The sequence below is a fragment of the Eubalaena glacialis genome, chromosome 4, assembly GCF_028564815.1.
Source record: "Eubalaena glacialis isolate mEubGla1 chromosome 4, mEubGla1.1.hap2.+ XY, whole genome shotgun sequence".
Classification (NCBI taxonomy): domain Eukaryota; kingdom Metazoa; phylum Chordata; class Mammalia; order Artiodactyla; family Balaenidae; genus Eubalaena; species Eubalaena glacialis.
The window spans coordinates 46,473,431-46,492,882 of NC_083719.1; the positions used below are offsets into that span (position 1 = coordinate 46,473,431).

Genomic DNA, 19,452 nt, shown 5'->3' on the forward strand with positions numbered 1-19,452 from the left:
CCCTATAACGCGAATGTTGTGGTATTTAATGTTGTCCCAGAGGTCTCTTAGGCTGTCTTCTTTTCTTTTCCTTCTTTTTTCTTTTTTCTGTTCTGCAGCAGTGAATTCCACCATTCTGTCTTCCAGGTCACTTATCCGTTCTTCTGCTTCAGTTATTCTGCTATTGATTCCTTCTAGTGTAGTTTTCATTTCAGTTATTGTATTGCTCATCTCTGTTTGTTTGTTCTTTCATTCTTCTAGGTCTTTGTTAAACATTTCTTGCATCTTGTCGATCTTTGCCTCCATTGTTTTTCCGAGGTCCTGGATCATCTTCACTATCATTATTCTGAATTCTTTTCTGGAAGGTTGCCTATCTCCACTTCATTTAGTTGTTTTTCTGGGGTTTTATCTTGTTCCTTCATCTGGTACATAGCCCTCTGCCTTGTCACCTTGTCTATCTTTCTGTGAATGTGGTTTGTATTCCACAGCCTGCAGGATTGTAGTTCTTCTTGCTTCTGCTGTCTGCCCTCTGGTGGATGAGGCTATCTGTTCAGATATTATTTGATAACTTTATATTTTGATCCCTCACTAAGCCCTGTTCTACACCAAACTTACAAGTGTTCTTTCTTCAGAGGAAGATTCTGAGTTGAGTTCAATGAGGCTAGTTAAGTCTATTAGAATGACACCTCTCATTTTGGAGCTTCTCCTTGTGCGGTGATGAGAAGATGTGATCAGGAAACGGGAGGTGGCAAAGTGACTAGAAGTCTAGCCTCTAGGACAGCCTGCCAAGGTTCAAACTTGGGCAAGTTTCTTAACCTCTCTCTGCCCAGTTTCCTTATCTGTAAGAAAAAGGCAACGCCAGTCCCCCTTGTGGGGTTGTTTTGTGGGATGAAATGAGATAATGTATGTAAGCCCTGGGAACACTGTCTGGCACATAATAAGTTCCCAATACAATTTAAAACTTATTACTCTTACTCTGGACTTCTGACCACATGTGTGTTGTGTAGCCTCTGATCCCTGAACCTGCAATTCTTCTCTTATTTGGTGGTAATTATACCCATCCTCTTCACTTACCCTAAAAAATTGAATGAGATGAGCTACGGAACAGAACACTAAAAAGAGCAGTTATTAACATCTGTTACATCTGAAATGCTTTACAAAAATTTTTTTTTTAGTGCCATACAACAGGAGGTGCTAATGTGATACTTAGAAAGTTACATCCTAGCTTACTGATTTGTGGGTGGCACTCCTTTCTCTTTCTAAGACTTGGGCTCTAGCCAGCATTTTCTAGTGGGCAAACTGAGTTTAATTTGACAGCCATTGATGTGCTACACTTCGGTTTCAGTAGGAACAAAGAGTAGCTAAGAGACAGTATTTTCCAATTGTCCCTGCAAATAACTGCTACTTAAAAATCTCTAGATCAAAGTTGTGGATTTGAGCATAACTGTCCAAGATTTGCACAGGAGGTGATTTAAGTTTACCTAGGGTTGTTTGTTTCAGCAAATAGTCAATAATGTGGTATATTCCATGATGCCTATTAGTGTAAGGGGCAGGAAAACTAGAGCATACTTTGTTTCTGGCCTGTGGGATGTTAGTGAAATCACCTCTACCCTGCACTTCAAGGTACCTTGGATGGTGTTCTCCTCTATTTGTACAATACTTACTCCACAGTCCCCATATAATATGTTCCTCTTAACATTCCTTTTTGAGAAGACAGAAAGCAGAAAGTTTTGTGATTTGTTCTGGTTGGAAGACAAGACCATCTCTAGAAGAGTAACTTGCTATTTCAAGTTTCCTTGACTGTTACTATAACTTTAAACAATAACATTTTTAAAAAACAAAATGTCCTAGTGTTCCCCTGGGGAGTTGTCAGAGCCCACCAATCTGCTAAGTCCTAGCTTCTTGTTTGTTCTTCGTTTCCCATATCATTTTCTTCCCAATTTTTTGAGGTACTATATTCAAACCTTCAACATGAGTTCACTCACTGACATTATTTTCTCAAATCTAACATAAGCACATCATTCCCCTCTCTCTCTCCTCTAAGACAGACACGAGAGGTGTGGCTCTAAAGTAATGATTGATTCTTATTCCAGGTCCACAGAGGAAAATTAGCCTCCTTAGGATGTAATCCTCTTTCTCTCTCTGTCTGTCTCTGACTCTCTCTGTTTCTGCATCAAGTCAGATTTAGCTTAATAAGCTACATATTAATTATATTTGGCTTTCTCTGTAAGTACATTTTATCCATAAAAGGCAAAAACTCGTCACCGCTGAAAAACGACTTTCAAATCTATTTTAAGCATAACTGCCCAAGGTTGTATTTCTCAGGGATCAACATTCATCAAATACATATGATTTACTGTTACTTTAAAAAATCAGACTCTTTACAGACTTGGCTTTCCTTCATCCTGAATGCCACCAGGGAGTGAAAACAATGCCAGAGACAAATATTCCAGCTTAAACCCAAGTGTATCACCAGTATCATGCGTAATATCCATTCAATCTTCAAAGAAAAAAATAACACTCTACCAGACACGTGTGGGGATTTTACAAAACACAAAATTTTTTTATTAAACAAACAAACTTGTAAAGGAGAAACTCAACAAAGAAATGTTGGTTAACACCTAGTTATTTCAGTTGCTTCAATAGTGGAATTATGTCTAAAGCCTCTCAAAGGTCAAGATAAGCTTAAGTTACTTCCATGTTTTAAAGATCTCCTATATTAAAAAAGAAATGAAGAAATACAAAAACTGGGTTGCAAAATTGTGGGATAGTTTAAATGTTTACATCAAATAGCTTAACACTTTTGACTCCAGGAATGCTGTGAAATGAAATCGTGCCGTTCAGAAATAAATGTAGAGTGTGTGTGTGTGGGGGGGGGGTGTACACATACATAAATACTTTGACTCATGGTGCATTTGAGGTGGTGTGGTCTGTTAAAAGTTTAAAGCTGTACAATAAGCATCTTTTTTTCATTATTGTCAGTATATTGCTGTGACTGAATGCATACTCTCTTTTTTTTAAGCACTGAGAGATCTCTGAAAATGTGACATGAGAGTGTCCAACTGCTGTCCTAGCTCCTTAACCTTCCACTGGACTCCTGGCCTATGATAGGCCCTGATCATATCAGCAAGTTGATTTTACAAATAAAAGGGTGACACCAACTAAGAGAGTGTAGCAAGATGCTGCATCGAACACGCATTAATGGCATTCTCCTCGCATGTAACGGAGCCTCTGGCCTCAAGGAATTTATAGTCCAAAGGGAGAGAGAAAATAGGATCCACAGAACAATGAAGACAGTATATATAAAAAATTAATTATTTTATGGGCAATTAATATTCAAATTAAAAGCAAATATATGAGGGACAAAGTCTCTCAGGTTTCAAAGGAGATTGGCCCATGATGGCTATTCTGGATGTCACCCTCACCTCTTAAACTCATTATGAAAGAAACTTGTTAGAACTACAAACACAGGGCCTTTAAATACATAGAAATCTCATCCTTAGACATTCCAGTGCTTGTTGTATTTCTGAAAGGATCAAATTGACCAAGGAAAAGGAAAATATCTTTGGCATACCAAGAAGGCAAATTTCATAATATATCTACAAATCATATGGTAGAGCTTAAACTCTGCATTTCCTGAGATTTCTGAAATTTAGTCCAACACGCTATTGTTTTCGCCTTACCCAGCAATTTGATATTTATGATATTTAGAAACTTGTTATCAGATCTCAACGATAAGAAGTGTCTAGAAACTACCATCTATTGGAAATATGCACAGTAATGCTTACAAATCTTTGATGAGCGTACATCTTAGCACATAATAAGCATGAGATGCAAATAATAAACATGAGAAGTGCATTCAGTAGAAAGTAAAGCATAGAGTAGGCATATAATTTCTAATGTTGAAGCAGTCTTAACTGTAACAAATTAACATAATTAATAAAAATAAATGGTATTTATTTTGTTTTGAAGTAGAAGTAGATGTACATCTAGTAGTAAGGAAGTACTACTTACACCTTTAACTGCCAATTTTTATTTATCCCTTTCAAAGTTTGCTTACGCATTTTTACTAGGGAATTTTGTAATTTGATTCCTCTGATTTTATAGCTCCCTAAAATATTCCAAGGGTACTATCTTTCACACTGTCTAAAACAAATAAATAATTCTTGTGAATTATTTTAATCTAAACTTTGAATATTTTCTATGTGAGTAAATCAGAACACATTTTAATCCAAATTTAACGCATACTTTTATAAAGGCCTGGTAGTTTCTACATATGTTACATTTGGTCTAAAGAAGGAAGACCTATTCTTGAGATTTTGCAGACAATTTCACCTCCATTTGCTATTGGTGAAATAGCTTGCAGTGCTACAGACTAACCAATCAGAAACAAAAACTGTGTGAAGAATCAATCTTTTTCTTGTAAATATCTAAAACACTAGAGCAAAGAAGGAAATCAAAGATTTTTCTGTGTCTTCTGTTTTTCCTAGTTATTTGATCAAAATACAGCAAAGCTGTAACTGACAATTTATTGAGGTCATGAGGTCAAGATTTTTCATATGATTTCTACAGAAATCTTTAGACATAACACATTAATAACATATTTACTTCAATTTCATAGTTTCTATTTCTCCTGGGCAACATTACAACTCTGAACTACAACCTAGACCACAGAGATAGTTTCCACTTTTCCATGTGAATGTGACCTGAAACACTTATAAACAACACAGCAGTGTTTTGTTGTTGTTGCTTGTTTGCTTGCTGAATCAAACTAGAACCCTTTCCTTACATTTAAAGGATTAACTGAAGGTTAGTATGACCAATTCTGGCTACATTAAGTCCGTTCGGCTGGCTAACACACTTGTTTTCCAGATGCCAGTCATGGGAATGCTTTGATAAGTTCACCATTTAACTCTCAAGATCAGCTTTTAGAGTTAGTCAATTTCCTTCTACTTCTGTGGGTTCCCAAATACCCCTGACTATGTTAAGGTTCACATCTTCTTAGCTCCTATTCTGTATACTACCAATTCATCCTGCCAATTTAATGCAGTATAGGAAATAGAAATTAAACAGATCAACACAGGGCAAAGACTTCTTTGCAGGGGGCCTAAAGCTACAGAGGCTGATGAAAAAAAAAAACTCTTCCCAGCCACAAAAAGAAAGAGCAATACCTGTACGACTTTGAGAAACGCAATCTTGATTTGACTGTTGTGGAGGGTCCTGGCACTGTGACTCCCCGAAGATCCCAAACAAAAGCCATGTGTAAAGGAGTTGGCAGGATCGCTGGCAAGTCAGAGTGGATGCGGGGCCCTGGGGCCGGATGGCCCCTGGAGGAGCAGGAGGCACTTGTGGCCAAGGGAGGGCATTTCCTCTGTGGGGTGCTCTGTGTTGCCAGGGAGGTGGCGGGTGGCTGAAGCAGGACTGGAAGAGGTGGCTGGGACTTCCTGCTGCGTGACACTCGCCCTTTGCGACAGAGCTTGCTTCACTCCGACTTTATCTCATTAATAACGTGAGAAACGCTCCCTTGCAAATTTGTTTTTAAATATAGCCCTGATTAAACAGCACAGTCACATGCCACTCCTGGAAAGCACAACACACACTCACACACACACACACACACACTGTGAAAGGCATGATTGAAGTGTGAAGTTTAAGAAAAAAAAGTAAACAGAGGACCTTTGTTAAAAAAAAAAAAAAAAAAATACATGCCCGTGACTGGGAAATTCAACAGAGATTTACTAACTTTCACACAACTAGCCGCCAAATATCATTTTCCTTATTTCAACTTCTCTTAGAAACAGGGATGAACATAGTTATTAGCAAACCTCACACAAGGATTTAATGGTCTCGAAAGACCAGCGCCTCCCTGCAAGTCAGCTTGAGAAGAAAGCAGGCAGATCACTTTCAGCGCTTTTGGCAGCTTTTCCCTCAAGGAGATACTGTGTCACCTTGGAAAAGTGAGTTATAATGCGTGACTTTGACAACAGAGATCAATTTTCTTGCTCATTTTCTATTCCCTAGAAACATTTCTTAACTGTCTGATAAGTCTCTTAGAACAAACTTCTTTCAAATTAAATAAATGATGGAAGCCACATAGAGCCCTTCACATGTTTTACGAATCCAGCACATCTCAGTGAGGCATCTATTTCAAGAGAGTATGCTTCAGGAGGCAAAGGACCCCAGTGCTGTCATAGGTCCTCACCACCAAGTGCTATTGAATGTTAACAATGTGGCATAATTCCCCCAGTCCCTGTCCAAACACTGCCCCGCCTGTGACCTCAACTATAAACCAAGGCAGAACTCCACTTCTCTGGGATAAGATTAGAGAGGCGTGGAGTGCCCAGCAGTGACTTAACTCCCTCTGGACTGGACAAATATAACCAATAGTTGAGCTTGGTGAGCATCACCACGTCTGCCAAATTTTGAGACCCCCTGTAGCCAAACTATCTCTTCTTATATACCCAAGGGGTCCAAACTATTCCTGTAGTTTCTGTAAAAGCTCAAGTCAGTAAACATGACACTTATTTTCACGACAGCATCCAGCACACCAGGGGTTCCTGAGAACACTGCAGGTTCCATATCAGCCTCGGGAATGAGTAATAGAAAACGTTTTTACGGTTTCACCTCTTTGTTATCTGACAGATGGGCTAAAAGAGGGTGAGTGATAGCTGACTGAACAGCGGCGACCTTGGAGGAGCCAAAAGTTCAAAAATAAACACATTCTCGCCGAATCAACTCTCAATATTTTAATGCTTCACAAACTACACCCTTTTGCTTTTGCATGTGGATCCCCATTTCACAGGAGCAAGATTGGTGGTCACCTTCCTGGTATCCTTTGAAAGGACAGAGAAAGTGTCCATACCTACGCCAGCCTGCCCTTCTGGTGTATGAAATTCCACCACTAGCACTTTATTCCCATATTCTATTTAATTCCCACATCAGGACAGCTCTTAGGAAGTGCAAACATTCTTGGCAGAGCTGACACAGAGCTGAACAAGTCGGGGTTGAACAGAATGGCTTCATCTGAGACTGAAGCCAGACAGTGGAAGAAAACTGGGAGTCTGGGTGAAGAGGGGGCATGTCTCTGAAAACTGGTGGAGTGGGAGGTGGATTGGCATGAAGGAAGGGAGGGGGGTGGACACAGAACAAGTAAGAGAATAGGAGGGAAGGTACCAGCAAAGAGTTCCTTCATTCACCTTCCATGCAATACAAAGCTCTCATTTTATCCAGTGGCATTTCAAATTTTGTAGGACAAATAGCATGACTGGTTTTTAAATATGAAAGCTGCAGTCCATATATACAACATTGGAAGCAGAAAAATATTGTTTGCATTGTTAGCCCAAACGCACTTGTCATGGCAAGATGGACCCTGTCTTCCCAACCAGGCTAAAGCCAGCAACAGGCATTTTGACCGATGCTTGTCTTTGTTCATACCAATTTACATTTTGAAAAGAATGTTCTGTTAATTGATATCTAATTGATGAAGTGTAAGGGCATAATAATAATGCACAATGAAGGTATTATAGAATGTCTAGCTTCTTCTAAAAGAAATTGAAGGAGATGCAAAGTTGTCTTTTTCATTATTGCCGTAACGTTTCTTCTTTTCCCCCTCTGCTTCTTGAAAGCAGATATCTAGAACAGTTAAGCAAGATCAAAACAATGGAACTATAAATGTGAAATGATGAGCAGGAAAATGGAAACTTTGGTCCTTTTTCCTAATGTGAAATTAGATAAAGATACAAGAAGTATCTGCCAATGTTAATGTTATTTTCTCCTTAAAAATAATTACTCACCACCTCCATCCCATTTCTTCTGTACAGTTAGGCATAATCCCCCTTAGGTGACCAGGTCTCAGCAAGATCACGGAAATAAACTAGTTATTTCTGAGATTAATTATGAGCAAAGTTAAGCCCTGATTTCAAGTATAAACATTAATATTATTTTGAGGGACTGGCTAGTACTTCACAGACATGAGAACTTAGGCAATTGGAAACAATAAGAAAATTAAATAAGATGTTTGCTAGGATGAACCTGTGCTGTCATTTGTATTTCAAACAGCTGTTTATAACTTTCACTTCACATGTACTAAAGGATAGAGAAGGAAATGAAGTAGAATCTTTTGAATATTTTAATTTGTCATATTAGTAAGCATTTATTTCCCAGAAGTTGTTTTAGGAAAAGCATGATTGAATGTCAGGGAGAGATGTTCCACCCCTGAGACAAACTCTTCTTTTACAAGTTGGAAACTAAACTTATATGGCAGGGAAAACCAGGTTCTGAAATCTAAACTTTGCGTTCACCCAACTGTTATTCACATAATTCCTAATCTCTCCAAAATCTCAAGAAAATGCCTGCCTCCTGCCAATAACATAGATCTTATGTTTTGCAGGGCTCTAAATAAGGCATTTTTGCCTCTTGAACATTTCTGGGATTTGGTTCCAAGATTCCAGATGTTAAAATGCAAGTTTGGGGTTTGATATTTGACACAGAAATTCAGAATTTCCTTTATAGGAGATGGCTACTATGAATCAAATCTGAAAATCCCAAATTTAAAAGTAGGAGAACAACAGATAACACACAAGGGCATCCCCATAAGGTTAACAGCTGATCTTTCAGCAGAAACGCTGCAAGCCAGAAGGGAGTGGCAGGATATACTTAAAGTGATGAAGGAGAAAAAACTACAACCAAGATTACTCTACCCAGCAAGGATCTCATTCAGATTTGATGGAGAAATTAAAACCTTTACAGACAAGCAAAAGCTGAGAGAGTTCAGCACCACCAAACCAGCTTTACAACAAATGCTAAAGGAACTTCTCTAGGCAAGAAACACAAGAGAAGGAAAACACCTACAATAACAAACCCAAAACATTTAAGAAAATGGGAATAGGAACATACATATCGATAATTACCTTAAATGTAAATGGATTAAATGCTCCCACCAAAAGACACAGACTGGCTGAATGGATACAAAAACAAGACCCATATATATGCTGTCTACAAGAGACCCACTTCAGACCTAGAGACACATACAGACTGAAAGTGAGGGGATGGAAAAAGATATTCCATGCAAATGGAAATCAAAAGAAAGCTGGAGTAGCAATTCTCATATCAGACAAAATAGACTTTAAAATAAAGACAATTACAAGAGACAAAGACGGACACTATATAATGATCAAGGGATCGATCCAAGAGGAAGGTATAACAATTGTAAATATTTATGCACCCAACATAGGAGCACCTCAATACATAAGGCAAATACTAACAGCCATAAAAGGGGAAATCGACAGTAACACAATCATAGTAGGGGACTTTAACACCCCACTTTCACCAATGGACAGATCATCCAAAATGAAAATAAATAAGGAAACACAAACTTTAAATGATACATTAAACAAGATGGACTTAATTGATATTTATAGGACATTCCACCCAAAAACAACAGAATACACATTTTTCTCAAGTGCTCATGGAACATTCTCCAGGATAGATCATATCTTGGGTCACAAATCAAGCCTTGGTAAATTTAAAAAAATTGAAATCGTATCAAGTATCTTTTCCGACCACAACGCTATGAGACTAGATATCAATTACAGGAAAAGATCTGTAAAAAATACAAACACATGGAGGCTACACAATACACTACTTAATAACGAAGTGATCACTGAAGAAATCAAAGGGGAAATCAAAAAATACCTAGAAACAAATGACAATGGAGACACGACGATCCAAAACCTATGGGATGCAGCGAAAGCAGTTCTAAGAGGGAAGTTTATAGCAATACAAGCCTACATCAAGAAACAGGAAACATCTCGAATAAACAACCTAACCTTGCACCTAAAGCAATTAGAGAAAGAAGAACAAAAAAACCCCAAAGCTAGCAGAAGGAAAGAAATCATAAAGATCAGATCAGAAATAAATGAAAAAGAAATGAAGGAAACAATAGCAAAAATCAATGAAACTAAAAGCTGGTTCTTGGAGAAGATAAACAAAATTGATAAACCATTAGCCAGACTCATCAAGAGAAAAAAGGAGAAGACTCAAATTAATAGAATTAGAAATGAAAAAGGAGAAGTAACCACTGACACTGCAGAAATACAAACGATCATAAGAGATTACTACAAGCAACTCTATGCTAATAAAATGGACAACCTGGAAGAAATGGACAGATTCTTAGAAATGCACAACCTGCCGAGACTGAACCAGGAAGAAATAGAAAATATGAACAGACCAATCACAAGCACTGAAATTGAAACTGTGATTAAAAATCTTCCAACACACAAAAGCCCAGGACCAGATGGCTTCACAGGCGAATTCTATCAAACATTTAGAGAAGAGCTAACACCTATCCTTCTCAAACTCTTCCAAAATATTGCAGAGGGAGGAACACTCCCCAACTCATTCTACGAGGCCACCATCACCCTGATACCAAAACCAGGCAAAGATGTCACAAAGAAAGAAAACTACAGGCCAATATCACTGATGAACATAGATGCAAAAATCCTCAACAAAATACTAGCAAACAGAATCCAACAGCACATTAAAAGGATCATACACCATGATCTAGTGGGGTTTATTCCAGGAATGCAAGGATTCTTCAATATACGCAAATCAATCAACGTGATACATCATATTAACAAATTGAAGGAGAAAAACCATATGATCATCTCAATAGATGCAGAGAAAGCTTTCGACAAAATTCAACACCCATTTATGATAAAAGTCCTGCAGAAAGTAGGCATAGAGGGAACTTTCCTTAACATAATAAAGGCCGTATATGACAAACCCACAGCCAACATTGTCCTCAATGGTGAAAAACTGAAACCATTTCCACTAAGATCAGGAACAAGACAAGGTTGCCCACTCTCACCACTATTATTCAACATAGTTTTGGAAGTGTTAGCCACAGCAATCAGAGACGAAAAAGAAATAAAAGGAATCCAAATCGGAAAAGAGGAAGTAAAGCTGTCACTGTTTGCAGATGACATGATACTATACATAGAGAATCCAAAAGATGCTACCAGAAAACTACTAGAGCTAATCAATGAATTTGGTAAAGTAGCAGGATACAAAATTAATGCACAGAAATCTCTTGCATTCCTGTATACTAATGATGAAAAATCTGAAAGTGAAATTAAGAAAACACTCCCGTTTACCATCGCAACAAAAAGAATAAAATACCTAGGAATAAACCTACCTAAGGAGACAAAAGACCTGTATGCAGAAAATTATAGGACACTGATGAAAGAAATTAAAGATGATACAAATAGATGGAGAGATATACCATGTTCTTGGATTGGAAGAATAAACATTGTGAAAATGACTCTGCTACCCAAAGCAATCTACAGATTCAATGCAATCCCTATCAAACTACCACTGGCATTTTTCACAGAACTAGAACAAAAAATTTCACAATTTGTATGGAAACACAAAAGACCCTGAATAGCCAAAGCAATCTTGAGAACGAAAAATGGAGCTGGAGGAATCAGGCTCCCTGACTTCAGACTATATTACAAAGCTACAGTAATCAAGACAGTTTGGTACTGGCACAAAAACAGAAATATAGATCAATGGAACAGGATAGAAAGCCCAGAGATAAGCCCACGCACATATGGTCACCTTATCTTTGATAAAGGAGGCAAGCATATACAGTGGAGAAAAGACAGCCTCTTCAATAAGTGGTGCTGGGAAAATTGGACAGGTACATGTAAAAGTATGAAATTAGAACACTCCCTAACACCATACACAAAAATAAACTCAAAATGGATTAAAGACCTAAGTGTAAGGCCAGACACTATCAAACTCTTAGAGGAAAACATAGGCAGAACACTGTATGACATAAGTCACAGCAAGATCCTTTTTGACCCAGGTCCTAGAGAAATGGAAATAAAAACACAAATAAACAAATGGGACCTAATGAAACTTAAAAGCTTTTGCACAGCAAAGGAAACCATAAACAAGACCAAAAGACAACCCTCAGAATGGGAGAAAATATTTGCAAATGAAGCAACGGACAAAGGATTAATCTCCAAGATTTACAAGCAGCTCATGCAGCTCAATAACAAAAAAACAAACAACCCAATCCAAAAATGGGCAGAAGACCTAAATAGACATTTCTCCAAAGAAGAGATACAGATTGCCAACAGACACATGAAAGAATGCTCAACATCATTAATCATTAGAGAAATGCAAATCAAAACTACAATGAGGTATCATCTCACACCGGTCAGAATGGCCATCATCAAAAAATCTAGAAACAATAAATGCTGGAGAGGGTGTGGAGAAAAGGGAACACTCTTGCACTGTTGGTGGGAATGTAAATTGATACATCCACTATGGAGAACAGTATGGAGGTTCCTTAAAAAACTAAAAATAGAACTACCATATGACCCAGCAATCCCACTACTGGGCATATACCCTGAGAAAACCATAATTCAGAAAGAGTCATGTACCAAAATATTCATTGCAGCTCTGTTTACAATAGCCAGGACATGGAAGCAACCTAGGTGTCCATCATCGGATGAATGGATAAAGAAGATGTGGCACATATATACCATGGAATATTACTCAGCCATAAAAAGAAATGAAATGGAGGTGTTTGTAATGAGGTGGATGGAGTTAGAGTCTGTCATACAGAGTGAAGTAAGTCAGAAAGAGAAAAACAAATACAGTATGCTAACACATATATATGGAATCTAAGGGAAAAAAAAAAAAAAAAAAAGAGGTCATGAAGAACCTAGTGGCAAGATGGGAATAAAGACACAGACCTACTAGAGAATGGACTTGAGGATATGGGGAGGGGGAGGGGTGAGATGTGACAGGGTGAGAGAGTGTCATGGACATATATACACTACCAAATGTAAAATAGATAACTAGTGGGAAGCAGCCGCATAGCACAGGGAGATCAGCTCGGTGCTTTGTGACCACCTAGAGGGGTGGGATAGGGAGGGTGGGAGGGAGGGAGATGCAAGAGGGAAGAGATATGGCAACATATGTATATGTGTAACTGATTCACTTTGTTGTAAAGCAGAAGCTAGCACACCATTGTAAAGCAATTATACTTCAATAAAGATGTTTAAAAAAAAAAAAAAAAAAAGTAGGAGAATTTAAACATAAGCCACATAAGCATTTATTTACACACCAAGCCACTGTCTGATAGGTGGAAGGAGAAGTTTTGAGCTAAACTTCAGAGAAACAGACAGTTAAATTAATGGGCTTGTGTGGTGTTGAAATACATTGCCTCAGGAAACCAGAGCAGGCAGAGATATGGGTTCAGGATAATGCAGTATTTTGAAATAGCTGCTGGTTGCAGACTCAAAGGCAGCAGAAGTTAATGTGGAATCAAGCAATTGCATTTCGTTTTCATGTTATCAGCTACCTCTGATAATCGTTTCATCATAACAATTCGATTTTCAGGGTGATCCGTTGCAAAAGAGTGTGCCGAAAGGAAATTTAACAAGCGCACTTGTGCACTTCTGAAACCTTATTCATTCCATGTAAGTAATTGTGGTTTAAACAAGCCCTCTTATTACATTAATACAGTATCATAATCAACTATCAATTATTACTCCAAATGGAAATGCTGCAAAATAACGTTAACGTTTTCTTTGAATTGCTTTCAAATAGTCACTCTAAACCTTATATGTGTCTACTTGATTTAGAGGTGAATTATTCCATGTTCTGAAATGAAGGAAACTTCGGAAACTGTTTTTTATGAGCTGTAACCCAGGGGAGGGCTAACAGAATTGAAGGTACCCCATAGTCTTAAGAGCATTAGGAAAGCATACTCTGCATATTAATCTGCTTCAAATGCATCCTTTATTCATATATATTCCGGGACACAAACAGGAATAAAATGTAATTAAAGAGCTAAAATGATTATTATTACTATTCTATTTTGTTACAAAATTTTTTAAAGTTTTTTTTTATTGATGTATAGTTGATTTACAATGTCGTGCTAGTTTCTGCTATACAGCAAAGTGATTAAGTTATACATGTGTACTCATATGTATACATTCTTTTTTATATTCTTTTGCATTACGGTTTATCACAGGATACTGAATATAGTTCCCTGCGCTATACCGTAGGACCTTGTTGTTTATTCATTCTATATATAATAGTTTGCATCTGCTAAACTTAAACTCTCAATCCATCCCTCTCCCACCTCTCGTCCCCCTTGGCAACCACCAGTCTGTTCCCTTTGCCTGTGAGACTATTTCTGTTTTGTAGATAGGTTCATGTGTGTCATATTTTAGATTCCACATATAAGTGATATCATATATTTGTCTTAGTCTGTCTGACTTCACTCAGTATGATAATCTCTAGGTCCATCCATGTTGCTGCAAATGGCATTATTTCATTCTTTTTTATGGCTGAGTAGTATTCCATTGTATATATGTACCACATCTTCTTTATCCATTTATCTTTGGACATTCAGGTTGTTTCCATGTCTTGGCTATTGTGAGCAGTGCTACTTTGAACATAGGGGTGCATGTATCTTTTTGAATTATAGTTTTGTCTGGATATATGCCCAGGAGTGGAATTGCTGGATCATATGGTAACTCTATTTTTAGTTTTTTGAGGAACCCCCATACTGTTTTCCACAGTGGGCTACACCAACTTACATTCCCACCAACAGTGCAGGAGGGTTCCGTTTTTCCACACCCTCTCCAGCAATTGTTATTTGAAAAGAGCTAAAATTATTAAGACATAGAATAAAATAAATGATGAGGCATGATTAAATATAAGAATAAAAGATAAAATAAAACTGGATTGTGAATCAAAATTCTTTGTTATACACTCAAGGTTTCTATCTACATGTTTTAGGAATGTTTTAGCAATTTGGAAGATAATTACGTCAAGCCCTTTCTATCAGTAAGGCACTGAGTTCTATTTAAACACTTGGGTAAATGAGGGTTGTAGGGAAAAAAACAGGGAGGAAGAAATGAGAGGGAAGAGAAAGATGTTTTATGTTTCTCAAGTGTCTAGTAAGTGACTGACAAAGTCCTAGGAGACTTTTTTAAGTAGTCAACAGGAAATATTTCTAGAGTCAAATTCTTTAAAATTTGAAATTAGTATAGGCTAATCACTTGAAATAAAGAACTAAACATGATGTTTTAAAATGTGTGTAAAAGTCTTCTGCGGTTAGTAAGTGTTTGTCTAAATTTCTGTATATGAAGATTTTAAAAGTCAGAAAAATTTTATTTTCAATATTGTACTCATGATTGAAGACTGAAAAAAATCCTCCTTAGTTATTGACTGGTGAGTGAAAGGGCAGATACAGAACTTCCTCTTGAAAGCCACTTCCTCCAGGAAGCCTTCCCTGCTTTCTCAGACCAAGGGATGTCTCCACAGCACTCTGCACTTTAATCTTTGTCACTGTCAGCACATTTGCAATTACTTTTTCAATGTCTGGCTTCCCTGACAGACCTAAACGTCATGAGGACATAAACTGTCCGCTTTCCTACTGCATCCTCTGTGCCTAGCAAAATAAACAAGTCACAATAATTCTGTTTAATGAATCAGTAAACCAATCATCTCAGGACTTCTTGAAAATAAGATGCATCACCTACATTATATTCTTTTATGTTCCTAAATAGGGGCAAAAAATTTCACCATGGGTAATTTAGGTGGGACTTACCTATTTTCTCTTTCCTTAGATGCACCTTCTGACAAAGCCACAACTGTAGCAATCAATCAATTAAAATAAAATAAAATAACAAAACCAGAAAAACCACTGTCATTGTTATGACCAAATGAATACAGGCCTGTCCCCAGAATTGTTTGTTTGTCTGATTTTTGATGAAACACCATTGGGCAAGTATTCAGGGCAGCCCCAGTAAGGGAGATTAGAGCCACAGTTATGCTATGAACTTGTCATATGACCTTGAGCACTGTTGCCTGACCTTGCTGAGTTTAGTGTCTTATCCAAAAGAGAACCATTGCAGAGTTTTTGAGATGAATGGACTACTTTACATAAAAGCATTTAGGAAATGTCACCCCAGATTTTAGGCACTGCTACTAATGCTGGTAAGCCTTTTGGAGAACTAGATAAACTATTTTCCATACTGTTGGAAACATTTCTAGTTTTAAGAATTGTCCTCTAAAATGGTCACTTCATGAGCATGGTAAGTCGACATATCATTTAACCAGTTTCAGAAGGGTAACAGTCTTCAGTTTTGACTGTCCTTTTTTCCCCCATTTGAAATTTTTTATCCTAAGTGTGTAAGGACAGAATATCAAGCTGTTATGTTTGAAGGTTAATCTCATAGCAAAATTTTAATGTTTATTTGCAGGTTGAAAACCCTCTACTGGTTCTGTTTAAAAAACTAAAAAAAAAAAAAAAAATTAAGTGGCAAGGGATTCTACTAAAGTTAGCTGATGGAATTCTTCTCAATTCTTCAAAATCCTGGGCTTCACCTAAATATAGAAACATTACCATTTATTTTTTGAAAACTTATGGGATCCTGAAGACAAGGTGTTTAATTGGGAAAGCATCTGCAGCGCAGCACTGATTCCAACTCACGCTGCTCTCCTTGTTGACCACACACCAAATAAGGGCAGAAATGGCCTCTTTCAGTTTTTTAGAATTATGTTAAAAAACAAGAAAAGCAGTGATGGAATTATTAGGCTGAGAAACAAAACTACTCCCTCGGGAGAAAGCAAAAAGTCCCCAAATACCATGAATCTCTAAATAACAACAATCTCATGCTTTCAACTTTGGCAATAGGAATTTTTTCCATGACAGTGTTCAATATCTCGCTAAATCTGGATATCCATTTATTGGAGCCAATATTCACAAACTTTCCCATTCCTGGGCACTTATTGCTGACCTGACACCCCCAGGACACTTTCCTCACCCTGCCACTCCCCGTGCACTGACTGATTCTGTGAAGTAAACATCACCATAAGGTCAGGGTACTTTTTTAATTCCTTATTTTACTATGACAATATCAACTACTTATTTGGTATTTACAGTGTGATAAGAGCTTAACATAACTTATATTATCCTCACAATAATATACCGATAAGCTTACCTTATATTTATTCTGTTTTCTAGCTAAGGAAATGGAGGCTTAAAAAGTTAAAGTCATTTGCCCCTAGGATCACACAGCCAATGAGTGGCAAATCTGCGGTTAAAATTGAGGCCTCAACAGTTGTAAAACCTAGGTTGTTAACCAGTATATGCCTAGACAATAAGTGAGCTAAGGAATGAATGAGGGAGAGTGGGTGTGGGTCTAAGTCGGTGCTAAGTGGCTAAGGATACAAAAGAAAAATGGTCCCTCTTTATAGAGGATTGTGACTGAGAAAACATCTCACCTCATAAAAACATCTCTGTGACCTAATGGTGGTCAGCATTTCCTCAATAAAATGTATCAATATTGCTCACAACATTAAAACTGACTAACTGTCCCTTGGCATTTTTCTTTTACAGATAAAGGGGGACAAAAAAGAATGCTGTAAATAGGGCACTCAGTTCTGGAATATTCCAGAATGAGTTGAATTACAGATGGTGGAAACACAAACTTGATGAGCCATATAAAACTTGTTTCAGAAAAAAATGTAGAATATGGTCCTTGCCATATCAAAAAGAGATTTTTTCCAAAATAGTATTATGAAAATTTTCAAAAATTTAGAAAAGTTGAAAGAATTCTACAGTGAATTCTTACCTAAGCTGTGCAGCCACCACTTAGGTTCTGCCTGTAACATTTAAGAGCTTGCTTCTTAACAGGTGATTATCATATTGGACTTGAGCAATGAGAACTATACTGTTATAGTGAGATTCATCTGAACAATATGCATGGCTTGTACATGATGCTGACCTACGTTTAAGTCTCTATGCTTTCATACTGAGTCTACTGTAAAGTGTGGACTTTGTATAGGCAAAGACAAGGTATTTGTTAAATGTAATGTAAACACCATAGTGTATTTGAATTCCTAAATCTTACTAACAAAAGCAAATTAATGACTACACAGTAAATGTTAAAGATCTGCTAAAGATTATGAATTATCAAAATCAATATCCATTTAGGTGATAAAAGCTGTCAATCATGAGCTCTTATTCCACATTAGTCCTATGTAATACGTTTTCTGGATTGTTTCATACAGGGTAATTCTTAGTAAATTATGACTTCAGTCAGGTGATTAGAAATGGGATGATTGGGCATATTAGACAGTTTCTGATATTGTACAAAATACCCTATAAAATCTATGAATCAGGAGCTGTTTTAAAAAATGGGAACTTTGGTTTTTCTCTGGGTTTTATTTTGTGTTTCCTTTTGTTATATTTTTAAACGAGTATTATATCAGTGTTAGGCCTAGTGTGTTATGGACAAGAAAGAGACTCTGTTTTGTTAAAAAAAAAAAAAAATCCCAATATCAGTGAATCTATTTTTAACCTACTATTTCTTTTTTTTTCTTTTTAACATCTTTATTGGAGTGTAATTGCTTTACAATGGTGTGTTAGTTTCTGCTTTATAACAAAGTGAATCTGCTATACATATACATATATCCCCATATCCCCTCCCTCTTGCGTCTCCCTCCCACCCTCCCTATCCCACCCCTCTAGGTGGTCACAAAGCACCGAGCTGATTTCCCTGTGCTATGTGGCTGCTTCCCACTAGCTATCCATTTTACATTTGGTAGTGTATATATATCCATGCCACTCTCTCACTTCATCCCAGCTTACCCTTCACCCTCCCTATGTCCTCAAGTCCATTCTCTACATCTGCGTCTTTATTCCTGTCCTGCCCCTAGGTTCTTCAGAACCTTTTTTTTTTTTTTTTAGATTCCATATATATGTGTTAGCATACGGTATTTGTTTTTCTCTTTCTGACTTCACTCTGTTAGACAGACTCTAGGTCCATCACCTCACTACAAACACTCAATTTCATTTCTTTTTATGGCTGAGTAATATTCCATTGTATACATGTGCCACATCTTCTTAATCCATTCATCTGTTAATGGACACTTACGTTGCTTCCATGTCCTGGCTATAGAGCTGCAATGAACATTGTGGTACATGACTCTTTATGAATTATGGTTTTCTCAGGGTATATGCCCAGTAGTGGGATTTCTGGGTCATAGAGTAGTTCTATTTTTAGTTTTATAAGGAACCTCCATACTGTTCTCCATAGTGGCTGTATTAATTTACATTCCCACCAATAGTGCGAGAGGGTTCCATTCTCTCCACACCCTCTCCAGCACTAATTGTCTGTAGATTTTTTGATGATGGCCATTCTGACTGGTATGAGGTGATACCTCATTGTAGTTTTGATTTCCATTTCTCTAATGATTAATGATGTTGAGCATCCTTTCATGTGTTTGTTGGCAATCTGTATATCTTCTTGGGAGAAATGTCTATTTAGGTCTTCCGCTCAGTTTTGGATTGGGTTGTTTGCTTTTTTTTTGATATTGAGTTGCATGAGCTGCTTGTAAGTTTTGGAGATTAAACCTTTGTCAGTTGCTTCATTTGCA

General features: G+C 37.3%; 1 protein-coding gene across 7 annotated transcripts in view; it reads right to left on the bottom strand.

The window, feature by feature from the left end:
* The window catches only part of PDE4D (phosphodiesterase 4D), a 721,935-nt gene that overhangs the window by 350,756 nt on the left and 351,727 nt on the right, over positions 1-19,452 (bottom strand). Inside the window, exon 1 of one of the 7 annotated variants that reach the window (XM_061189280.1) lies at positions 5,151-5,357. The exons of 5 other annotated variants lie outside the window; for them this stretch is intronic. In XM_061189280.1, coding sequence (XP_061045263.1) covers positions 5,151-5,239 — 89 coding nt within the window. In that variant the 5' untranslated portion in view covers positions 5,240-5,357. Of the gene's footprint in view, positions 1-5,150; positions 5,358-19,452 lie in introns of those variants that run through there. One more of the 7 variants, XM_061189278.1, reaches the window with a different exon arrangement.